This window comes from Mytilus galloprovincialis, chromosome 6 (assembly GCF_965363235.1).
Source record: "Mytilus galloprovincialis chromosome 6, xbMytGall1.hap1.1, whole genome shotgun sequence".
In the NCBI taxonomy this organism is placed as follows: Eukaryota; Metazoa; Mollusca; class Bivalvia; order Mytilida; family Mytilidae; genus Mytilus; species Mytilus galloprovincialis.
Window position 1 is genome coordinate 13,833,368 of NC_134843.1, and position 26,736 is coordinate 13,860,103.

At 33.4% G+C, this 26,736-nt stretch overlaps 1 protein-coding gene across 4 annotated transcripts in view; it reads left to right on the forward strand.

The window, feature by feature from the left end:
* LOC143078994 (sortilin-related receptor-like) overlaps positions 1-26,736 on the forward strand; it is a 70,903-nt gene that overhangs the window by 17,326 nt on the left and 26,841 nt on the right. For 2 of the 4 annotated variants that reach the window (XM_076254086.1, XM_076254083.1), the window contains exons 10-25: positions 277-365; positions 1,130-1,305; positions 9,855-10,044; positions 10,447-10,581; positions 12,823-12,905; positions 13,399-13,583; positions 14,196-14,422; positions 16,690-16,963; positions 18,133-18,271; positions 18,540-18,701; positions 18,844-18,876; positions 22,784-22,903; positions 23,622-23,738; positions 24,300-24,425; positions 24,942-25,187; positions 25,929-26,084. In XM_076254086.1, coding sequence (XP_076110201.1) covers positions 277-365; positions 1,130-1,305; positions 9,855-10,044; positions 10,447-10,581; positions 12,823-12,905; positions 13,399-13,583; positions 14,196-14,422; positions 16,690-16,963; positions 18,133-18,271; positions 18,540-18,701; positions 18,844-18,876; positions 22,784-22,903; positions 23,622-23,738; positions 24,300-24,425; positions 24,942-25,187; positions 25,929-26,084 — 2,458 coding nt within the window. Of the gene's footprint in view, positions 1-276; positions 366-1,129; positions 1,306-9,854; positions 10,045-10,446; positions 10,582-12,822; positions 12,906-13,398; positions 13,584-14,195; positions 14,423-16,689; positions 16,964-18,132; positions 18,272-18,539; positions 18,735-18,843; positions 18,877-22,783; positions 22,904-23,621; positions 23,739-24,299; positions 24,426-24,941; positions 25,188-25,928; positions 26,085-26,307; positions 26,361-26,736 lie in introns of all 4 variants that reach the window. The other 2 variants (XM_076254085.1, XM_076254084.1) reach the window with 2 other exon arrangements.

A 26,736-nucleotide genomic window follows, 5' to 3' on the forward strand; every position in this document is an offset into this window, starting at 1 on the left:
TATTCATGAGATATGTAATAAAAAGAAAGAATTCTAAAGATATAATTTTGAATAATAATTTTGGGTATATAGCTTTAAATTAAAAAAAATAGAAATGGATGTCAGTGCTCTTGTTATCTCTCTAAATAAAAGACTTATTCATTTCTATGCTCAAGTTTGCACATTTGTGTAAAAATTATACTATTTGGCTTGATATCCAAAATTACTGTCAAAATTTTATGCATTTTTCTCCCTCCTTTAGATAAATGTTATGTAAATGTTTATATTATATTATAGGTTTTAGAAGGTAACCAGTATTATGCTATGGGTGATCATGGAGGACTCATCATATCTGTTCCACAGTTCAGAACCACAGACGAGTTGTTGTAAGTATAACACAGCAGATCTCTGATCCACGTACACAGCAAGAATTCTAGAATAATTTTACTTTTCGATAAACAAGTATATATTGATGGTTTCTGTTTTTGTCTCAGGGAATAAGTATAAAAAAGAAGATGTGGTATAATTGCCAATGAGACAACTCTCTACAAGAGACCAAATGACACAAAAATTAACAACTATCGGTCACTGTAAGGCCTTCAACAATGAGCAAAGCTCATACCGTATAGTCAGCTATAAAAGGCCTGAAATTACAAATGTAAAACAATTATAAGGAGAAATGTAAGGGGTCATTTATGTACAAAAAGTGAACAAAAAAAAATATGTAACACATAAATAAACAAAAACCACTGAATTACTGAAGACCTATATGGTTCAGTTGGTTCAAAAATTTTATTTTAAAAAATTGTGGTATCTTTAATACAAATTTTAACCAGGTAATTTTGGGCCCCTTTATAGCTTGTTGTTTGGTATGAGCCAAGGCTCTGTGTTGAAGGCCGTACATTGACCTATAATGGTTAACTTTTTTAAATTGTTGTTTGGATGGAGAGTTGTCTCATTGGCACTCACACCACATCTTCCTATATCTATCATAGAATGCACTTTAATCATTAATATTAGGTATTTCAGATGCAAAGCACATGCACTCACATGAAAACAAGACAATATTATGCTTCAAATATATGTGTGTAAGCATGCTACTTCTACAGATAAGTAATTTGTGTATATATTATCTATTTTAATATTACAGTTACTCTTGGAATGAAGGAGAAACGTGGGTAACCTATAAGTTCCACACAGAGAAGATTCGTGTGTATGGTATCCTCACAGAACCTGGAGAGATGACATCTGTCTTTACATTATTTGGTTCACATCTAGAGAGACATCGCTGGCTGATCATACAGATAGACTTACGTACAATATTCCGTATGTATGGTTTCTTTTTCTACTGAATATTCCTTTTTAGCTCACCTGGCCTGAAGGGCCAAGTGAGCTTTTCCCATCACTTGGCTTCCGTCGTCCGTCGTCATCGTCGTCCGTCTTCGTTAACTTTTACAAAAATCTTCTCCTCTGAAACTACTGGGCCAGATTAAACCAAACTTGGCCACAATCATTATTGGGGTATCTAGTTTAAAAAATGTGTGGCGTGACTCGGCCAACCAACCAAGATGGCCGCCATGGCTAAAAATAGAACATAGGGGTAAAATGCAGTTTTTGGCTTATAACTCAAAAACTAAAGTATTTAGAGCAAATCTGACATGTAGTAAAAGTGTTTATCAGGTCAAGATCTATCTGTCCTGAAATTTTCAGATGAATCGGACAACCTGTTGTTGGGTTGCTGCCCCTGAATTGGTAATTTAATGGAAATTTTGCTGTTTTTGGTTATTATCTTGAATATTATTATAGATAGAGATAAACTGTAAACAGCAATAATGTTCAGCAAAGTAAGATTTACAAATAAGTCACATGACCAAAATGGTCAGTTGACCCCTGAAGGAGTTATTGCCCTTTATAGTCAATTTTTAACCATTTTTTCGTAAATCTTAGTAATCTTTTACAAAAATCTTCTTCTCTGAAACTACTAGGCCAAATTAAACTAAACTTGGCCACAATCATCATTGGGGTAACTTGTTTAAAAAATGTGTGGCGTGACCTGGCAAATCAACCAAAATGGCTGCCACGGCTAATAATAGAACATAGGGGTAAAATGCAGTTTTTGGCTAATAACTCAAAAACCGAAGCATTAAGAGAAAATCTGACAGGGTTTAATTGTTTATCAGGTCAAGATCTATCTGCCCTGATGTTTTCACATGGATCGGACAACCCGTTGTTAGGTTACTGTCCTGAATTGGTAATTTTAAGGAAATTTTGCCGTTTTTAGCTCACCTGGCCCGAAGGGCCAAGTGAGCTATTCCCATCACTTTGCGTCCGGCGTCCGTCGTCGTCGTCCGTCGTCCGTCGTCGTCCGTCGTCGTTAACTTTTACAAAAATCTTCTCCTCTGAAACTACTGGGCCAAATCAAACCAAACTTGGCCACAATCATCATTGGGGTATCTAGTTTAAAAAATGTGTGGCGTGACCCGGTCAACCAACCAAGATGGCCGCCACGGCTAAAAATAGAACATAGGGGTAAAATGCAGTTTTTGGCTTATAACTCAAAAACCAAAGCATTTAGAGCAAATCTGACGGGGTAAAAATGTTTATCAGGTCAAGATCTATCTGCCCTGAAATTTTCAGATGAATCGGTCAATCGGTTGTTGGGTTACTGCCCCTGAATTGGTAATTTTGAGGAAATTTTGCTGTTTTTGGTTATTATCTTGAATATTATTATAGATAGAGATAAACTGTAAACAACAATAATGTTCAGCAAAGTAAGATCTACAAATAAGTCAACATGACCAAAATGGTCAGTTGACCCGTTTAGGAGTTATTGCCCTTTATAGTCAATTTTTAACCATTTTTCGTAAATTAAAGTAATCTTTTACAAAAATCTTCTCCTCTGAAACTACTGGGCCAAATTAATCCAAACTTGGCCACAATCATCTTTGGGGTATTTAGTTTAAAAAATGTGTGGCGTGACCTGGTCAACCAACCAAGATGGCCGCCACGGCTAAAAATAGAACATAGGGGTAAAATGCAGTTTTTGGCTTATAACTCAAAAACCAAAGCATTTTGAGGAAATCTGACATGGGATAAAAATGTTTATTAGGTCAAGATCTATCTGCCCTGAAATTTTCAGATGAATCGGTCAATCGGTTGTTGGGTTGCTGCCCCTGAATTGGTAATTTTGAGGAAATTTTGCTGTTTTTTGGTTATTATCTTGAATATTATTATAGATAGAGATAAACTGTAAAAAGCAATAATGTTCAGCACAGTAAGATCTACAAATAAGTCAACATGACCAAAATGGTCAGTTGACCTGTGTAGGAGTTATTGCCCTTTATAGTCAATTTTTAACCATTTTTTGTAAATTAAAGTAATCTTTTACAAAAATCTTCTCCTCTGAAACTACTGGGCCAAATTAATCCAAACTTGGCCACAATCATCTTTGGGGTATCTAGTTTAAAAAATGTGTGGCGTGACCTGGTCAACCAACTAAGATGGTCGCCACAGCTAAAAATAGAACATAGGGGTAAAATGCAGTTTTTGGCTTATAACTATGAAACCAAAGCATTTAGAGCAAATCTGACAAGAAGTTAAATTGTTAATCAAGTCAATATCTATCTGCCCTGAAATTTTCAGTTGAATCAGTCAACCCGTTGTTGGGTTGCTGCCCCTGAATTGGTAATTTTGAGGAAATTTTGCTGTTTTTGGTTATTATCTTGAATATTATTATAGATAGAGATAAACTGTAAACAGCAATAATGTTCATCAAAGTAAGATCTACAAAAAGGTCAACATGACGAAAATGGTCAGTTGACCTGTTTAGGAGTTATTGCCCTTTATAGTAAATTTTTAACCATTTTTCGTAAATTAAAGTAATCTTTTACAAAAATCTTCTCCTCTGAAACTACTGGGCCAAACTAATCCAAACTTGGCCACAATCATCTTTGGGGTATCTAGTTTAAAAAATGTGTGGCATGACTTGGTCAACCAACTAAGATGGCCGCCACAGCTAAAAATAAAACATAGGGGTAAAATGCAGTTTTTGGCTTATAACTATGAAACCAAAGCATTTAGAGCAAATCTGACAAGAAGTTAATTTGTTAATCAAGTCAATATCTATCTGCCCTGAATTTTTCAGATGAATTGGACAACTGGTTGTTGGGTTGCTGCCCTCCAAATGGTAATTTTTAAAGAAATTTTGCCGTTTTTGGTTATCTTGAATACTATTATAGATAGCGATAAACTGTAAACAGCAATAATGTTCAGCAAAGTAAGATCTACAAATAAGTCAACATGACCTTAATGGTCAATTGACCCCTTAAGGAGTTATTGCCCTTTATAGTCAATTTTTAACAATTTTCATTAATTTGGTAAATTTATGTAAATTTTTACCAAATATAGTTCTCTGTTACTAATGGGCAAAGTTCATTATAGATAATATTGTAAGAAGCAAAATCGTTCAGAAAGTAAGAACTTCAAACACATCACCATCACCAAAATACAATTTTGTCATGAATCCATTTGTGTCCTTTGTTTAATATGCACATAGACCAAGGTGAGCGACACAGGCTCTTTAGAGCCTCTAGTTTGTTATTATCTTGAATATTATTATAGATAGAGATAAACTGTATACAGCAATAACGTTCAGCAAAATAAGATCTACAAATAAGTTTACATGACCAAAATAGTCAATTGACCTCTTAAGGAGTTATTGCCCTTTATAGTTAATTTTAAACATTTTTCATAAATTTTTGTAAATTTTTAGAAAATATTTTCCACTGTAATTACTGGGCCAAGTTCATTATAGATAGAGATAATTGTAGCAACAAGAATGTTCAGTAAAGTAAGATCTACAAACACATCGCTATCACCAAAACACAATTATGTCATGAATTTATCCGTGTCCATTGTTTAATATGCACAAGACCAAGGTGAGCGACACAGGCTCTTTAGAGCCTCTAGTTTACTCCTGTGGCTACTATATATCAATTCATGATAAAAACCAGTTACCCTTCAGTTGCATAAAGTGTAATAAATGTTTTTTTACACCTCAAGAGTTAAGCTTTGGGATTAAAGGGTTTAAGTGTCTTTGGGTCGCTGTCTCAATAACACCCCCACATCTCCTTTCAATCCAATTATAAAATATCTAATATAGAAAAGTGGTATCTGTCTACCTGTCATGAAAATTTTTCATGAGCAAATATGTGAACGTAGTTTTATGGTTTCTTTTTATACGACCGCAAAAATTTTAATTTTTTGGTCGTATATTGCTATCACGTTGGCGTCGTCGTCGTCGACCGAATACTTTTAGTTTTCGCACTCTAACTTTAGTAAAAGTGAATAGAAATCAATGAAATTTTAACACAAGGTTTATGACCACAAAAGGAAGGTTGGGATCGATTTTGGGAGTTTTGGTCCCAACATTTTAGGAATTAGGGGCCAAAAAGGGCCCAAATAAGCATTTTCTTGGTTTTCGCACTATAACTTTAGTTTAAGTGAATAGAAATCTATGAAATTTTGACACAAGGTTTATGACCACAAAAGGAAGGTTGGGATTGATTTTGGGAGTTTTGGTTCCAACAGTTTAGGAATTAAGGGCCAAAAAAGGGCCCAAATAAGCATTATTCTTGGTTTTCGCACAATAACTTTAGTATAAGTAAATAGAAATCAATGAAATTTAAACACAAGGTTTATGACCATAAAAGGAAGGTTGGGTTTGATTTTGGGAGTTTTGGTCCCAACAGTTTAGGAATAAGGGGTCCAAAGGGTCCAAAATTGAACTTTGTGTGATTTCATCAAAAATTGAATAATTGGGGTTCTTTGATATGCCGAATCTAACTATGTATGTAGATTCTTAATTTTTGGTCCCGTTTTCAAATTGGTCTACATTAAGGTCCAAAGGGTCCAAAATTAAACTTAGTTTGATTTTAACAAAAATTGAATCCTTGGGGTTCTTTGATATGCTGAATTTAAAAATGTACTTAGATTTTTAATTGTTGGCCTAGTTTTTAAGTTGGTCCAAATGGGGGTCCAAAATTAAACTTTGTTTGATTTCATCAAAAATTGAATAAATGGGTTCTTTGATATGCCAAATCTAACTGTGTATGTAGATTCTTAATTTTTGGTCCCGTTTTCAAATTGGTCTACATTAAGGTCCAAAGGGTCCAAAATTAAACTAAGTTTGATTTTAACAAAAATTAAATTCTTGGGCTTATTTGATATGCTTTATCTAAATATGTACTTTGATTTTTGATTATGGGCCCAGTTTTCAAGTTGGTCCAAATCAGGATTCCATATCAAGTATTGTGCAATAGCAGGAAATTTTCAATTACACAGTATTGCACAATAGCAAGAAATATCTAATTGCACAATATTGTGCAATAGCAATTAATTTTCAATTGGAGTTATCTTTCTTTGTATAGAATAGTAGTTGATAATATATGTTGGAAATTTGCCAGACATGACTATGATGTCATTTTCTATTTTTATTTGCCAATAACTTTATGTAAATAACTTCATTGGAAATTTGCCAATATAAAATGTTGCTGATGAAGCTTTTTTTCCTTATCTTATCTAAAATGTTTTTAGATAATGTATGTTGGACATTTGCCAGACATGACTATGATGTCATTTTCTATTTTTATTTGCCAATAACTTTATGTAAATAACTTCATTGGAAATTTGCCAATATAAAATGTTGCTGATGAAGTTTTTTTTATTGTTTTATACAATAAACAATGTATATTCACTTTTACTACCAACCAATCTTTACCATTCAGTGATAACAAGCACTTTATTTTACATTTTAATATTTTATGATGTATTTAAAAGAGTAGTTATTGTTGCAAACTCCATTAGAAATTTGAATTGATATCAGTTTTGGAAAAAGGGAAACGGGGATGTGAAAAAAAGGGGGGTTTAAAATTTTTCTCATTTCAGATTTCATAAATAAAAAGAAAATTTCTTCAAACATTTTTTTGAGAGGATTAATATTCAACAGCATAGTGAATTGCTCAAAGGCAAAAAAAACTTTTAAGTTCATTAGACCACATTCATTCTGTGTCAGAAACCTATGCTGTGTCAACTATTTAATTTTAGATTTAAAAAGTTTGAAGAAGAAATCTTTAATTGATTTTTAAAATCTTGACATTTGTTTTGTGTAAAAAAAAACCATGTAATGTCAAAAATTTGATCACAATCCAAATTCAGAGCTGTATCACGCTTGAATGTTTTGTCCATACTTGCCCCAACTGTTCAAGGTTCGACCTCTGCGGTCGTATAAAGCTGTGCCCTGCGGAGCACCTGGTTCTACTGAATATTCCTTTTTTACTCCTGTGGCTACTATATATCAATTCATGATAAAAACCAGTTACCCTTCAGTTGCATAAAGTGTAATAAACATTTTTTTACACTTCAAGAGTTAAGCTATGGGATTAAAGGGTTTACAGCGGATTCCATTGAGTGTGTAGCCAAGGGTAAGATCTTTGGTTAGCAGTCTGCACCAAAAACTTTTGAGAGTACTAGTCCACTGGACTAGTAATTATTTAAATTTACTAGTCCTGAATAATTTCCACTAGTCCGACACCGGTGAGGGTCGCGAAGCGACCTGAACCAGCTAGGGGGGTTTGGGGGCATGCCCCCCCAAAAAATTTTGAAATCTTAGATGCAAAATCCTGCATTTTGAGCACACCTGAAAGGGTTTAAGCTGGTTAAAAAATATTTTTTTTTTAGCTAATTTTAAGGATTTTACATTTGCAAAAAATTATTAAACAAGGAAAACTTCCTACACTGTTAATTTTTAGTCATGATAAGTTCATAACAAAAACAATGTCAGAGTTTCCAAGTAATTTATAGTTTTTTTATTCCTCATAGTCTTTTAATAATTGCTTTAGTTTTAATTTAAACATCCCTTTAGCAAAATTGGTTTTGTTATTTTCTTTGCAGTACGTGCTAAACACTAAGAATTCAGTTCAATTCAAAGTTTTATTGCCATATATAAACTTTAGTTTGTGACATATAAGAACAACAAAAACAAATAAAGACAATAAATTATAAGTTACTCAATATATATATATATATATATATATACTAATTCAGGTAAATATTAAAGGGTCCCCTGTCCTCAGTTCCATTGACTTTTTTTTATAAAGGATAATAGTTTTTTCACTTGTGTTGTTGGTGTTGATGGGTTAAGTTAAAGTATAAAAATGTGTCATTGTTAGTGAGATTAGCAAATGAATTATTTTCTTTGTTAATGCAATTAAAATATGTTAATCTAATATTTGAATTGTGAGAACAATTTATTAATAAATGTTTTTCATCATCTAGTACTTTGAGTTTTTTGCAAAGTGAGGAATTTGAAAATGCCTTTCTTTTTTAATTAATAAATGAATGGTCACTGATTGTAAGTTTTGTAATTAATTTTCTAAATTTATAGTTTTAGTTAGAGAGGTAAGGTTTGATCAATAGATTTGGATCAAGTCCTTTATACAAATTTAATTTACTTTTATCATCAATATATCTCAACTTATCCATCAACAGGTTGTTGTAGTATGAGTTTATTTATTAAGGATGACGGTCATTCTTCCAACTACAGGAGATCCGAAACCCTCTGGTCCTGGTTACCTCGGATTTTTTGTTTGTTCAGAAACGTCATCATTTGATCTCTTTCGTTTTATAGCCTTTCCTGGCTTTGCCCCGTCGGTACATTGAAGAATGTTTACGTTCTCCGGTCTTTCTAATTACCAAAAAAATCGAAGTGTACCAACACGATGTTGTTAAGATTTAAGATAACTCATAATGACATACATCTATTTTAATAACTTTATTGATGATGTGAAGTAAACTTAAACATTTTTATAACATTAAAGATATATAATTAATCGGGGGAAAACTTGTTAGTCTTTTCGTTTTATAAACAATTGCCGTCATTATTAGAAAATTTAATGTGTCCGTGTTGGTCCACTTTCTTCTGGTTATAAGACAGATCGAGTTACCGGAACTATTGCGACTGGTTATCATTTCTGTTTCACTTCCTCGGGAAAATGTACAAATTATCGATCTCGATAGTTTAGACTTCGCAACGCATTGATTTGACGATCTTTTCTGCATTACTTGTCAATTTGAACTTCAAAAATGTTCAAATTTCAAATAACATAGAAAAGACGTTATATTTCTTACTAGTCCAGTCGGGCTAGCGATAAATAAAATTTACTAGTCCGAGCTGAAAATTACTAGTCTGGGGCATCGGGCTAGTGGTTAACGTCGCAGACTGGGTTAGCTTGCTTGTTAGCTGAACCGTGAAGTCATTGTTAGGTTAGGTGAACTACCCTCCTTTAAGAATAGGCTGGTCCATTGAACAGAAAAACCAATTGATCTGTCTGTTGGGCTATGCTACTTCGAAAGGAGAGTAGTATACCTGACCTAATAATGCCTTCACGGTTCAGCTAACAAGCAAGCTAACCAAAGATATTACCTTTCGCTACAAACTCAATGGAATCCGCTGTGAGTGTCTTTGGGTCACTGTTTCAATAACACCCCACATCTCCTTTCAATCCAATTATGAAATATCTAATATAGAAAAGTGGTATCTGTCTACCTGTCATGAAAATTTTTCATGAGCAAATATGTGAACGTAGTTTTCAAGTGTTTATGATGGTTTGAGGAAAAATCATATTTCTTGACCTTCAAATTTGTAAACAGTCATTCATTGAGAAAGACTTTTTCCTTTCAGTAAATTCAAGTACTTTGTGTTTCTCAAGGAAAAGAAATAGTTTCAAAGTAATTTTAATATATACTTTTTTTTGTATTTGACTTTACCTTAAGCTTATAACATAAATATGCTAAGAACCAGTTTTGAACTTTTTCAGCCTTTCAATGTAAAGAAGATGATTACAAGATGTGGTCTTTCCCTGATCAGAAGCCATATTTTGGTTGCATTCTGGGTAAAAAGACAGTTTATGAAAGACGTATATCTCATGCAGATTGTTACAATGGAAGAGATTATGACCGAGAAGTGGTAGAAAAGAATTGTTCCTGTTCAAGGGAAGATTACGAATGGTAAGACATCTCTGACACAGATATTTAAAAACAATTTCTATTTCATTTGTATATCATCATTTTCATTTTTGTAAAATAGGTTTGCCTTAATTGTTTCTATTGAGAACATAAATTATGATGGGGGGAACATGTACATGATTTACACATGTATAAATTATGATGGGGGGAACATGTAGACATTTTACACATGTATAAATTATGATGGGGGGAACATGTACATGATTTACACATGTATAAATTATCATGGGGGGACATGTAGACATTTTACAAAATGAATTTAAATGAGCTACTTGTATATGACTGTAGACATATTTAAAAAAAAAATATGATCTAATTTACTTTAAGGTTTAATTTTCTATAATTGACAAAGCATTATCAAGCTTTGAAATTGTCTTTTTTCAGTGATGTTGGCTTTGCGTTAACTGAGAGTTCATGGGGTATAACTGAAACTTGTGAAGAAGATCGTAACAGTACTATAGATCTACACCATCCTCCTGTTCCCTGCCCTGAAGGCACCTTTTATCCTTACAGTAGAGGGTAGGTTTAGTTTAAACATATTTTATTTGCTGAATTAAAGCAAAATGGATAAGACACAAGTAAATCATACTTTTGAAGTCTTCTCCATTAGAGGGTAGGTATAAACATATGAACAAAAACAGTCTATCTTGCAGAATTGTTATATAATGTTCTATCTTTATATAAACCCTTCAGGAAAAAGAGGTTTATGTTTTTAAATTCTATATTTACTGGAAAATTGATTAATTTTGAGATCAAAATTACACTTTTGCACTGACAGCAGCAATTGCTGTTGAGACACAGGGTTAATCAGAACCCCATACAATTTTAGCTGCAAAGTCAGATAGTAGGGTAATTTGGCTTACCTGCTTCCTACGAACATACTGGTTAAGCCAACTCTACAAGAGAAATACTGTCCTCTGTGAGTTTAAAATCTGTCTTTTTAAAAGAGGTTATTTTAATGGTAAGAAATTATCACCATAGTCTCAAATAAAAGCTCTTGCTAATAGACTAAGGTAAACTAATATCACTGAAAACAGCACTGACAGTTTTTTTCTTGTCACTTTTCACCAATATGAAGGTTTCTCTCCAAATATTTATTAAAGAAATATACCTCATATATAATCCCTACTGCACATGACCATAAAAATGAAACTTACATTGCTCATATTTCAATTGTAGTTTTATGTCTATATAATAGATTCATATTTACAGATACCGTAAGATCTCTGGCGATACCTGTCATGGTGGACTTGAGTAAAGATATGACTTTATAATAGATTAATATTACATGATATTTACAGATACCGTAAGATCTCTGGCGATACCTGTCATGGTGGACTAGAGTATAGATATGACTTTATAATAGATTAATATTACATGATCTTTACAGATACCGTAAGATCTCTGGTGATACCTGTCATGGTGGTCTAGAGTATAGATATGACTTTATAATAGATTAATATTATCAGATTACTACATGGCATTTTTCATATCGCATGTATTATCAGCCCTAGGTTCAATATCAGCCCAAGAGCCGCATGGCTCAAGGGCTGATAATACTTGAGATATGAAAAATGACATGTTATGATCTTTTTATCATATGCTTCAACAATGAAGAAAAATCACAGATTCATATATTGATCCTTTTACGTGGTTCTAAAATAGAAGTTCAAAGATTGAAAAGTTCACGGACGTCAGACCCCAGATTTAGTACATTCGATATAAAATCTTTCTCATAATATGCCTCAGCAGAGAATAAAAATTTATGGACGAATCGACAAAAAAAAAATAATTCAACAATATACCTGATGAACACTGTTAGGAAAAGTCAACTTTTTTGAAGTAACTTTCTATATTATGTTTGAAACTTTTTATACAGTAAAAATGCAGTTATTTATTTTTTTTTCTTTCTGATTTTTATTATTTTACACAATATACTTTTCAGTTTCCAAATAATTGTTTTTTACACTACTTTGTTATATTTTTCACTGAAAATGCAGCATTAGGGTGTATTTTCTGGAATTTTCCGAGTATGGCCGGAATGCCATGCGAAAACGTTATGGAAAGGCATGTGATAACAATCGAAGCATGTGATAAACTTTTCATATCAGCCCGCTAAGCACCAATTCGAAAAATATGGAGTTTAGGTTAATTTAATGTTATTATCATACAGTAAAAATCATATGTTATTCAGTCTAAGTATATGATAATACATGATATTTACAGATACCATAAGATCTCTGGTGGTACCTGTCATGGTGGACTAGAGTATAGATATGACTTTATAATAGATTAATATTACATGATATTTACAGATACCATAAGATCTCTGGTGGTACCTGTCATGGTGGACTAGAGTATAGATATGACTTTATAATAGATTAATATTACATGATATTTACAGATACCATAAGATCTCTGGTGGTACCTGTCATGGTGGACTAGAGTATAGATATGACTTTATAATAGATTAATATTACATGATATTTACAGATACCGTAAGATCTCTGGCGATACCTGTCATGGTGGACTAGAGTATAGATATGACTTTATAATAGATTAATATTACATGATATTTACAGATACCGTAAGATCTCTGGCGATACCTGTCATGGTGGACTAGAGTATAGATATGACTTTATAATAGATTAATATAACATGATATTTACAGATACCGTAAGATCTCTGGCGATACCTGTCATGGTGGACTAGAGTATAGATATGACTTTATAATAGATTAATATAACATGATATTTACAGATACCGTAAGATCTCTGGCGATACCTGTCATGGTGGACTAGAGTATAGATACGACCCCTACATGCTGTCATGTCCTGTAGCAGGTAATTAACAAAGTGTCATCCTTTCTCACTTTACCAAAAATATTGATATATATGCAACAAAACCAAAGAGGAGTAATGATAAAAAATTGAGAGTTATTCCAATTCAAAGTATTTTCTTATTGATAGGTTTGCTTTGCAAGCATTGTTTTTAATCACCTAAGATATTTAGTGGAACCAATGTTAAAAAGTTGAAAAAATTTCTTAGTTCAATGGGTTCGAAAGTTTGTTGAATCATAAATTTCTTATTTAGATATGACTTTTATACCATATTGATTTTGAAATATCATCATAATAAACTACATAAAAAAATATTGAATCAAGCAATATAGAATTGTTCTGACATTTGATATTAAAAGATACATTATGTTTTAGAGTGATCACCGACTAAGTAATTTATTTCATTAAACTTTTATAAATTACTATTTAAGGATAGAAATTAAAAAAAAATAATTCAGTATTGAAGGTAATAGAATTGTTTTAAATGTAATTTCAGAATCCAAAGAATTTCTGTTGTATTCATCCCAACACTTTATAAAGAGATATGTTTTTGGACAAGAGCGAGATGAGACTATTATGGATGTAAACAAAATTGGTTTAAGAGGGAACATCTATGCCATAGCCTTTAATTATGGAGAAAATATTGTTTACTGGTCAGAGGGACAACCTAATAAAATAATGGTATGTTTATAGTCTTATTAGCTGTCAGAGGGTCGACCGTATGATATTATGGTAGATAAACAGGGTAAGGTCAATGCTTTCTTCACGAGGACTATTCTGTAACTGTGACACCTCCATTCTCCTATATATGCTAGTACTTTAGGAGGTTTGTCCGTGACAAGATATAGTTTCAATATTGATGACATGGTGTAGATATCAATATGCACATTTACTATGTGTCTCAGCAAACACAACATCAACAATATCAGCATCTGGATAAGTCTTAGACATGTATGTACTTTAGCTACATACTATATCTATCAGTACTTCCAGCCAATGCTTACACTAATGTTAGATATCTAAAATATTTTAAAGATGAACAAGTAAAATTATACTCAAACTTATTCTCTTATAAGAAGGTAGAATTGGACAGGATATAAGATCGTGAGAGTACAGGGAAAGTAGCAATACAAAATCTTTCTGTAAGAATGAAAGATGAAATTTTAAAAGAAAGGCAAACTTACAGGATAGAAAAAGTGTGAAGTTGAAAGTAGGGAATTTGGAAAGAGTGTCTTTCTTTATCACTTCTGTAAAAGCTAATTTGATGATATAATTTCCCATACATCTTTTCAGAAAATGAGCTTAAGTGGTACTGGTAACGTGTCTGTAGTTGCTAGTGGGCGTGGCATGTCAACAGTAGAGTCCTTGCAATTTGATTGGACTGGTGGCAATCTGTACTGGATTGATTCAGTAAATAAATCCATTGAAGTGGTCAGGAAGAATGGACAGTTTAGACGAAGACTTGTAGATCACACACATCTTGACAGACCAAGAGGTCTAGTTCTTGACCCACATTTTGGGTATGTTTTTTTTTTTAACACAAATAAGTCTTCAGGGTTCAAGGCTTCAAGTTCAAAAATTGAAAAAGGATATCTTTACAATAAAGAAATTGTGTTTACAGGAACAAAAGCCGAAAAAAGAAGTTTTACACCAGAGAAAGACATTCATATCTGTATTAAAACTGAGACATTTGAAATATAAAGAATTGTGGTATGATTGTCAATGAGATTACTTTCTCTAATTGTCTCGCCTTGACGGAGTCAAAAAGGGAGAATAGGTATGCTGTTTCCGGGTTGGCGGCGGCAGCAGCGCCAACAATGTATTAGTTTGTGATTAGGTCTAGTTTATGGTGAACCACAAGTGGTAGGTCAATCATATTTGGTATGCAGTTGTATAAGCATTGGCACATCTCCTTTCCATGGAGATTATATGGCCCTGCCCCCTCAGTCATGGTCTATTGACTTTGAAACTTTTGCTTATTTTACATGTATTAGTTTGTGATTAGGTCAGTTTATGGGAAACAACAAGTGGTAGGTCAATGATATTTGGTATGCATTTGTGTATGCATCTGCATACCTCATTTCCATGGAGATAATTTAGCTCCGCCCCCTTAGTCATGGTCTATTGAATTTGAAACTTTTGATTACTTTACATGTATTAGTTTGTGATTAGGTCAGTTTATGGGGAACAACAAGTGGTAGATCAATGATATTTGGTATGTAGTTGTGTAAGCATCGGCATATCTCATTTCCATGGAGATAATTTGGCTCCGCCCCTTAGTCAAGGTCTATTGACTTTGAAAATTTTTCTGAGTTATCATGTATTAGTTTGTGATTAGGTCAATTCAAGAGGAACCATTAGTGGTAGGCCATTGTTAATTAGTATTCAGTTGTATAAGCATTGGCACATCTCATTTCCATGGAGAATATTTGGCCTCACCCCTCAGTCACAGTCTAATGACTTTGAAACTTATCTTAGTTTACATGTATTAGTTTGTGATTAGATCAGTTAAAGATGAACTGCTCATGTTAAGTCAATGATATTTGTTATGCAAATTTATTGGCATTTGCAAGTATTGTTTCCATGGAGATTATATAGCCCCAACCCCTCTTATTGACTTTGAAACTTTTCTATAGTTTACTAGTTAATGTTTGTATTTAGATTTTGGAACAACTTATGATAAGTCAATGGTCATGATGGTATTTGGTATGCAGTTGTATAAGCATTGGCACATCTGATTTACATGGAGATTGTTTAACTCAGTCATGGTTCATTGACTTTGAATATTTTCATAACTTGTCTAAGATGTTAAAGTATTGCTATTTTGATTTCAACATTTGCATAATCAAAATTACAAAAAGACGAGATATATCTCTGTGATAACAGTTTATTTTTATGTTATTTTCACATTTCTTGATCGGTGTGAGAAAATATTTCTTCTCACTAGTGATCTCGGCAAACGAGTAGTCAAAATTTTATTATGAAGTTAAATTTTCTTTGTTTCTTCTGAATTTTCCTATTGTGACGTCATGACAAAAGGCGACCATGCTTGATGACGTCACATAAAAAGTACACAACTTTCTTCAAATCTTTGAAAAGGAAGGATAAAATTATTCAAAAAACAGATTCCACCACTATAACTTGTAAATTATGATATTTCTCCACTCTAAACAGTTAAATTTTAATTATTTAAAAAGCTCGGCTAGCCTTGCACAAAAAATATTAGAATTTAACTGGCTCAGGTGGAGAAATATCATAACACACTTGTTGCAGTTGTGGAATCTATATTTCCACCATAAAACAAAGGACTTGGATGTAAATAACTGTAGGCCCTTATGCAGCTTCAACAATGAGAAAAACCCATGAAGTAGAGTAAGCTTTAAAATTTCATAGAATAACGTGTTAGCATGAATTAGTATAAGAGATAAAATTCAAAATTTGTACTGTTCAATACATATGAATGGACCATGAACTTAGAAGCATACTTGAGCATTAATATAATCTCTGAAAACCTCTATCAGTTTTGGTGAAGATATAAATTTTGTGAAGCCAAATAAGCAAAATTTATTTTAATAGCCATGCAAAAAAGGGTCTTAAAGAATAGCACAGACATACATGCCTGTTGCAGTCAGATTCAACTTTAGTTATCGAGCCATTAAATGATTTATTGACAGAAAATTGGCAGTCAAAAATCAGTATCTGAACTGTATGGTCAGTAATTAAACTTTCCAGTGATAATTAGAAGGGCTAACTAAAACTGTAGATAACTTAAACATTTATATTGCAGCTGGATGTATTGGACAGACTGGTCTCGAGAAAATCCAAGGATCATGAAGGCTTCCATGGATGGAAACAAAACTACAATAAAGGCCATTGTTACTGGCACATCCAATGTTTTTTGGCCAAATGGTATTACTATAGATCACAGAGAGATGAAGATTTACTGGACCGATGCCCATCTCGACAGAATTTCAACGGCTAACTTGGATGGCAGTGAAATTAAATGGTTGGTTCATGGGACTTCTTTAGTACCACACCCATATGCCATTGGTATTTATAAAGTAAGTTTTATGTTGTATACTTTACTGTGGATTGATTATGATACCAATTTTTCATGGATTTTGAATTCCAATGTACATTGAATTTCTATTAGAATGTACGCAGACCTTGGAAAAACCACAAAATCATATATCCACGAAAATGCAAGTTCTTCTCAAACCTAGAAAAATTGGTATCCACAAAAATAGATGAACCCACAGAATGATTTAGTGTCTGTTTAGATAGTTTTGAAAAGGTTAAATCTTGTGGTCGATTTCAGATAAGGATTGCTTCAATCCTTGTTAAAAATAAATTAAAGATTTAATGCAATATCTCGTTAAATTTCTGTTATAAAAATAGACAAGGCTTGACAATATTTGTTACATATATACCATTTCATCAGTAATTTGTATATACTGTAAAAACATTAATTTTCATGGGGTTAACATTTTGTGGTTTTGTCTCTATGTAAGATTTCATGGGGATTTAATTTCGTGGTTTCCAGTATATTGTTAATTTCGTTGATATAATCTTTCCACGAAATAAACGAATTAAAATCCTCCATGAAAATTCTGCTTTTACAGTATTCCTTTAATGTGTACTCACTCATAATGTCAGTGTCAGTGGTTGTTAGGATAAATATTATTGGGTTAGTTAACTTGGTTCACAATTAACATGTGTGAGGTGTGGGAGATTTGGATATGGGAAAATTTTAACATAAAATTTACAAAAAAAAAATATAAACTAGACTAATTTGTGTTATCTGCAGTATTTTTGATAGACCACCTTATATTATTCCAATCTTAGTTTTCATTTGTTATTTGAATGTTTAATTGTCCATAGCTGTTCGAAGGTGTCTGCCTTTTTCTGTTTCTTGGGAAGGATTTGTTCATCCTGTTCAGCCACTATGAAGCGTTAAAATTCAAATTTTTTTAATGCAACACATACATAGTAATTTAAAGGGTGCTGCCATTGCATGTGATAAGATAAAACAAAAAATTTTAATTTTTCAACACATTTGATATTCTTTCTGCTACTATTCTACAAAAATAAATAGGAGTACATTTGATGTTTTGTACATATGTTTATTATACTGTAAAAATATAAGTGAACAAACACCAGAAGTGGTGATTAGGAAGTAGGGTAAAAATGTTTATTATAATGTAAACTAACAACCACCTTTTATTTTTAGGACAAGATATACTGGAGTGATTGGTTGAAGAAAGCCATATATTCTGCTAACAAGCTGACTGGACGTGGTATTATGGCAGTCAAGATCAATATTGACGATGTGATGGACCTGAAAATATTAGATTATTTGTCACAGCATGGTTTGTATTCTAAAGAAATTAGAAGCACTTGTACATGTTGTAGTTGTCACTCTACTGGGGTTCATTGGTTAATTGATTAGATAAAGAGGTTCATATTTATTTGTAATTATTCAAACAACTATATATATTATTCCTATTAAAAACAAAAGTTGTAAAATATATTCTTTCTATCACATATACATATCTAAAATGCAAGTTTTCTTCAATCCAGAAAAATTGGTATGTACGAAAATAATTGAATCCACAAATGTTTAATTATACCTTTTAGATTCAACTGCATGCAGTAAATCAAATGGTGGATGTTCACAGTTATGTCTGCCAAAGCCAGGACTGAAAAATAATAATAATAGGACATGTAAATGTGATGAGCTGATGCCAAAACTTATCATCTCTCCTGATGGCAGTGATGAAAAATGTACCTGTCCTCCAGGTGAAGAGTTAGAGAATAGCACCTGTATACACTGTAAGTAATAAGGTTAGAGAAATGTACCTGTTCTCCAGGTGAAGAGTTAGAGAATAGCACCTGTATACACTGTAAGTAATAAGGTTAGAGAAATGTACCTGTTCTCCAGGTGAAGAGTTACAGAATAGCACCTGTATACACTGTAAGTAATAAGGTTAGAGAAATGTACCTGTTCTCCAGGTGAAGAGTTAGAGAATAGCACCTGTATACACTGTAAGTAATAAGGTTAGAGAAATCTACCTGTTCTCCAGGTGAAGAGTTAGAGAATAGCACCTGTATACACTGTAAGTAATAAGGTTAGAGAAATGTACCTGTTCTCCAGGTGAAGAGTTAGAGAATAGCACTTGTATACACTGTAAGTAATAAGGTTAGAGAAATGTACCTGTTCTCCAGGTGAAGAGTTAGAGAATAGCACTTGTATACACTGTAAGTAATAAGGTTAGAGAAATCTACCTGTTCTCCAGGTGAAGAGTTAGAGAATAGCACCTGTATACACTGTAAGTAATAAGGTTAGAGAAATCTACCTGTTCTCCAGGTGAAGAGTTAGAGAATAGCACCTGTATACACTGTAAGTAATAAGGTTAGAGAAATGTACCTGTTCTCCAGGTGAAGAGTTAGAGAATAGCACCTGTATACACTGTAAGTAATAAGGTTAGAGAAATGTACCTGTCCTCCAGTGAAGAATTAGAGACTAGCACTTGTATACACTAAGTAATAAGGTTAGAGAAATGTACCTGTTCTCCAGGTGAAGAGTTAGAGAATAGCACCTGTATACACTGTAAGTAATAAGGTTAGAGAAATGTACCTGTTCTCCAGGTGAAGAGTTAGAGAATAGCACCTGTATACACTGTAAGTAATAAGGTTAGAGAAATGTACCTGTTCTCCAGGTGAAGAGTTAGAGAATAGCACCTGTATACACTGTAAGTAGTAAGGTTAGAGAAATGTACCTGTTCTCCAGGTCAAGAGTTAGAGAATAGCACCTGTATACACTGTAAGTAATAAGGTTAGAGAAATGTACCTGTTCTCCAGGTGAAGAGTTAGAGAATAGCACCTGTATACACTGTAAGTAATAAGGTTAGAGAAATGTACCTGTTCTCCAGGTCAAGAGTTAGAGAATAGCACCTGTATACACTGTAAGTAATAAGGTTAGAGAAATGTACCTGTTCTCCAGGTGAAGAGTTAAAGAATAGCACCTGTATACACTAAGTAATAAGGTTAGAGAAATGTACCTGTTCTCCAGGTGAAGAGTTAGAGAATAGCACCTGTATACACTGTAAGTAATAAGGTTAGAGAAATGTACCTGTTCTCCAGGTGAAGAGTTAAAGAATAGCACCTGTATACACTGTAAGTAATAAGGTTAGAGAAATGTACCTGTTCTCCAGGTGAAGAGTTAAAGAATAGCACCTGTATACACTGTAAGTAATAAGGTTAGAGAAATGTACCTGTTCTCCAGGTGAAGAGTTAAAGAATAGCACCTGTATACACTGTAAGTAATAAAGTTAGAGAAATGTACCTGTTCTCCAGGTCAAGAGTTAGAGAATAGCACCTGTATACACTGTAAGTAATAAGGTTAGATAAATATACCTGTTCTCCAGGTGAAGAGTGAGAGAATAGCACTTGTATACACTAAGTAATAAGGTTAGAGAAATGTACCTGTCCTCCAGTGAAGAATTAGAGACTAGCACTTGTATACACTAAGTAATAAGGTTAGAGAAATGTACCTGTTCTCCAGGTGAAGAGTTAGAGAATAGCACCTGTATACACTGTAAGTAATAAGGTTAGAGAAATGTACCTGTTCTCCAGGTGAAGACTTAGAGAATAGCACCTGTATACACTGTAAGTAATAAGGTTAGAGAAATGTACCTGTTCTCCAGGTCAAGAGTTAGAGAATAGCACCTGTATACACTGTAAGTAATAAGGTTAGAGAAATGTACCTGTTCTCCAGGTGAAGAGTTAAAGAATAGCACCTGTATACACTAAGTAATAAGGTTAGAGAAATGTACCTGTTCTCCAGGTGAAGAGTTAGAGAATAGCACCTGTATACACTGTAAGTAATAAGGTTAGAGAAATGTACCTGTTCTCCAGGTGAAGAGTTAGAGAATAGCACCTGTATACACTGTAAGTAATAAGGTTAGAGAAATGTACCTGTTCTCCAGGTGAAGAGTTAGAGAATAGCACCTGTATACACTGTAAGTAATAAGGTTAGAGAAATGTACCTGTTCTCCAGGTGAAGAGTTAAAGAATAGCACCTGTATACACTAAGTAATAAGGTTAGAGAAATGTACCTGTTCTCCAGGTGAAGAGTTAGAGAATAGCACCTGTATACACTGTAAGTAATAAGGTTAGAGAAATGTACCTGTTCTCCAGGTGAAGAGTTAGAGAATAGCACCTGTATACACTGTAAGTAATAAGGTTAGAGAAATGTACCTGTTCTCCAGGTGAAGAGTTAGAGAATAGCACCTGTATACACTGTAAGTAATAAGGTTAGAGAAATGTACCTGTTCTCCAGGTGAAGAGTTAGAGAATAGCACCTGTATACACTGTAAGTAATAAGGTTAGAGAAATATACCTGTTCTCCAGGTGAAGAGTGAGAGAATAGCACCTGTATACACTGTAAGTAATAAGGTTAGAGAAATGTACCTGTTCTCCAGGTGAAGAGTTAGAGAATAGCACCTGTATACACTGTAAGTAATAAGGTTAGAGAAATGTACCTGTTCTCCAGGTGAAGAGTTAAAGAATAGCACCTGTATACACTGTAAGTAATAAGGTTAGAGAAATGTACCTGTTCTCCAGGTGAAGAGTTAGAGAATAGCACCTGTATACACTGTAAGTAATAAGGTTAGAGAAATGTACCTGTTCTCCAGGTGAAGAGTTAAAGAATAGCACCTGTATACACTAAGTAATAAGGTTAGAGAAATGTACCTGTTCTCCAGGTGAAGAGTTAGAGAATAGCACCTGTATACACTGTAAGTAATAAGGTTAGAGAAATGTACCTGTTCTCCAGGTCAAGAGTTAGAGAATAGCACCTGTATACACTGTAAGTAATAAGGTTAGATAAATATACCTGTTCTCCAGGTGAAGAGTGAGAGAATAGCACTTGTATACACTAAGTAATAAGGTTAGAGAAATGTACCTGTTCTCCAGGTGAAGAGTTAGAGAATAGCACCTGTATACACTGTAAGTAATAAGGTTAGAGAAATGTACCTGTTCTCCAGGTGAAGAGTTAGAGATTAGCACCTTTATACACTGTAAGTAACATTAAAGGTTACATGAATGTTATTTTTCACTATTTAATTAAAAATGTTAATGTTATATTGAACAAATGTTGACAGAGTTCTAAATTTCTTCCTCCTAAACCTAAAAATTTTAGGGGAACAATGGCCAAGAGTAGAAGACTCATGAAGAATTTGTACCAGTCCCTATCTAATCAAGTAACATAGTGCGTGTTACTGACATGTTACTTATATGCTGTATTAAAAGTAAACAAGAGATACTCAATGTTATTTGGTACTTATAAAAAAGAAGATGTGGTATGATTGCAAATGAGACAACTGTCCACAAGAGACCAAAATGACACACAAATTGACTACTATAGGTCATTGTACGGCCTTCAACATCGAAATACTGAAAATGTTGGACAGGTTCATTTAAAAAAAAAGATGAAATATCTATTTGTGTAACATAGTTTGACAAAGGTTCCTGGTATGATTTCCTTTCCGGGATGAACATTTCAGGGACTGAATTTTCAGCTCTCCCTTGACACCATTTGCGAGTATGGTCTTGAGGAAACGATGATAGTCCAATGGAAGGGGACAATAAATGGCTGACCCGTGTTAAAAGAGAGCCATATCTCTTGCACATTAAAGACACCCTTGTAGATTTCGAAAAAGAGCAGGCTAATGTCTCTACAAGGCATCACTGGCACCCGCAAAGTGGAAAGGGATTAATATAAGTTGTAAAACTTGTTTCCCAATCCACTATAAATAAGTATGTTTAAATTAAGGTTGAATTAAATTAACATAGTTTGAATCATAAAATGCATCTTTCAGCTGATAAAACTAATTGTACAGCGGGAAGGTTCCAGTGCAAAAATGGAGACTGTATCCCTTCCACCTGGTTCTGTGACCGTGACAACGACTGTTCTGATGGTAGCGATGAAATGGATTGTCGTAAGTATTTGCACTTCAGTTGCAGATTCAATAGATAATGACCAAAAACTGAAAGTCTTTCATGAAATGGCAAAATCAAAAGCTAAAAAACATCAAACAAATGGAGAAGAACTGTCTTAATGATGATAATCATGACTTGTTTTTAAAATAGAAATAGGAGGCAAAACTTATAATTGGAGTTATCTCACTTTATCATTAATTGTAATTAGAGAATTTCAATTCAAAATATTGCTTAGACAATGCAATGTTCAATTATGAGTACACACTGCTTTACCCTTCAGTACTTACAAAAAGGAGAAACAGCTATGAAAGTAACATATATACAGACATGACATTTTAGGAAAACAGTCCTGTAATTTTACCTCCCTTAGTTAGGGATTTGACAGTCACAAATCCAGTTTTACTAGCGCTGGTGAAAACAGTCCTGTAATTTTACCTCCCTTAGTTGGGGATTTGACAGTCACAAATCCAGTTTTACTAGCGCTGGTGAAATAGTACTGTTCTTCCTATAGTTATACAATACTCTTAAAATGCAAAAAAATTATCATTTTGTATTTGTTCTTGACTTGACTGCAAAATAGATGAGCATCAACAAATCTTGTTGTTGTTACATGACTTATTGGATTAAATAAATTATGAATGGATGTTTAATAGTAACCCTTATATACATGATTAATTTGATCATATTTATAACAGTACCATTTTATGTTTATTTTAGCTTATAAAACATGTACCACTGGAAACTTTCAGTGTAGCACTGGCCACTGTATACCATTAAGGTGGCATTGTGATTTTGACAATGATTGTGGTGACATGTCTGATGAAGATGGCTGTGGTATGTAAAATCTTGTCTTCCTCAGCACTAAAAAAGTGGTGCTTCAAGTTACTGATCTCTAAAACTTATGTACTGATTGAAAATTATTTGTAAAAATATTTCAGATGAGTGTTTATGATTGATAGATTATACAACTCTTTTAACGAGGCATTAGCTAATGAAATATAATAAGAATTAAACAATTTAAATTTTTTTTTGGTTTAATCATTAGTGAGGTGAAATAGCGAAATGATGACTCACTTTTAGTAGACAGTTTGGTTCAATTTTGTCAAATTAAGCTCAAAAACATTGCTTATTAGTTATTCGCTTGCAAGTGAATAATTCGACCTCATTGAATCCATATTCATGTGACCTTAAATTCAACCTCTTAGCTTTATAAGATAGGTTACCCATAAACAAGGCATGTTCAGCTAATAAAAGGAAAAGAATGTCAATTTTGAAATTGGTACAAGGGTTAACCATTTGGTTGACTGTTGTTTCAATCCACAAAAACTCAGTGTATTTATACAGGTAAAAAAAATGATTAACATATTCTTTAACTTTTGATAATTTTGATTTCAGTTTACAGTAATTGTACAACAGATCAGTTTCATTGTGATAATGGGAGATGTATCAACAGTAATTGGACATGTGACTTTGACGATGACTGTCGAGATGGTTCAGATGAAAGGGACTGTCAAATTACTGGTCAGTTAAATATGATGTCATCTGTGATTAACAGGCAGCAGATCCAACTATTATAAAAGGATGTTGCATGGAACACCGTGAAACATTTACATAATTAAAAAAAGAAATTTCTAAAAGAAAGGAACAGGGGATTCAAACCCCTCAACTGAATTTACAGTAGACATGAACATTTTAGTAACATTTTTGAATGTTCCCTTCTGCTTCTTTTTTACAGTGACATATTGAGACATTTTGAAGGAAAACAAACAAGAACTCTGTGTAACTAGATTGTTTTATTGTGTCACCAGAAAACTTTATACTTTTTGTTTAGCAAGAACCCTGTTTACATGGGGTAACTGGAATGGTTTATTGTGTCACCAGAAAACTTTATACTTTGTGTTTAACATCAGTAGTTGTCCAAAAAATATGTTGTAAATTTTATATTTGATTACAGATGAATTAAATAGGTCATTCTTTAATCATGATTTTCCAGCCTATTTCAATCTGTTATTCACAGCTTTATGTTTTATATTTTAGATCCCTGTACTGATGATGAGTTTCATTGTTTGGCACACCAGCCAAAGTGTATCCCCTGGGCCCAGAGATGTGATGGACACAATGACTGTACAGACAGGTCAGACGAAGGTAATTGTACGTCCACCACCTGTACACCATACCAGTTCAGATGTGACGATGGGAAGTGTATATATTCTACATGGCAGTGTGATGGTGGAAGAGATTGCCATAATGGTGAAGATGAAAGGGACTGTAATTCAACTACAGGTACGGGTGTTGTATAGATAAAATGGTTTTTACTTGGTTGACACACAGAAATGAAAAAAAGTTGTTACATAGATATCATCTAGCACCAAATTTTTTTTAATAAATAATTTGTTTATGCCTTGCCAGTAAAGATAGAGGAACACGATGTTTTCTGGTCATCCCTTTTTGTCCATTGATTTAACGTTATCAAAGTTTTGAATTAAGCCATTAATGTACTTCTCGAATACCATTTTTTTTGCATTTTGTAGGAAAGGTGGAACCATGAATTTGACAGTTCAATGAATTACAAATTATCTATAGGCTTGCATGTAGAATTTTGAAAAACAACAAATTCAAATATCCCAAAAAATGTGAGATTTACTCAATCCACGAAAATTGGTACCAATGAAAATATATAGATAAATCAACAGTAGTATACCATGAAGCTGAAGTCACCTTGAAACTTTATACACCCCTAGATTTATGACAAGGTGATGGGGCATGGTGTTGATTTGACCCAAATTTATGACAAGGTGAATAGGGAATGGTGTTGTTTTGACAAATGTTCTGGCTTTCATTATATTGTTACTTTGATACAAGAATATTCAACTAGAAGACATTTAAACTATTTGAGTACATTGTATTTATAGAAAATAAATATTGAAATTACTAATTTGATGAAGTAGGTTATTCATCAAAGTTTGGGGAAGGGTGTAGTGATGATTGTGGTGATCATTGACTTATGACTATTTAACCTTGTAGTTCCAGCTACGACATCAACAACACCAAGAACTCCAGGTTCCCGGTGTCATTTCTGGCAGTTTGAATGTAACAACCGTAATTGTGTATGGTGGTCCAATAGGTGTGACCATGTTAATGATTGTGGTGATTATAGTGACGAACTTAACTGTGGATTCAGTAAGTACCTGGGGGAGGGGTGTAGTGAATCAGGTCATGTGATCATGTTAATGATTGTGGTGATCATAGTGATGAACTTAACTGTGGATTCAGTAAGTACCTGGGGGAGGGGTGTAGTGAAATAGGTCATGTGACCATGTTAATGACTGTGGAGATCATAGTGATGAACTTAACTGTGGATTCAGTAAGTACCTGGGGGAGGGGTGTAGTGAAATAGGTCATTTGATCATGTTAATGACTGTGGAGATCATAGTGACGAACTTAACTGTGGATTCAGTTAGTACCTGGGGGAGGGGTGTGGTAAAACAGGTCATGTTATCACGTCAATTTCCTTAGAGATATTAAGGGTGTATAGAAAACCTAAGGGAGTAAACTCTTTAATTATTAGCTGAACGTTTTGACCACATACTATTATATAATTAGTAACGAGAAATCCTGTTTCTCAATCAAAAATTTTAGTTTTTGTCAATTTGTGTTATTATTCAATAAAATAATTCATGTTAAGTATGTTGGGGGGGGGGGGGGATGTAGTGGTCATTTTTATGAATGTAAAGACAAAAGCCATGTACTTGTATGTCAACTTAGTAAGTATTTTAATGAGAGAATTGATATAGTAAGTACTTTATCATGGGAGAGTGTATATGGACTTCAT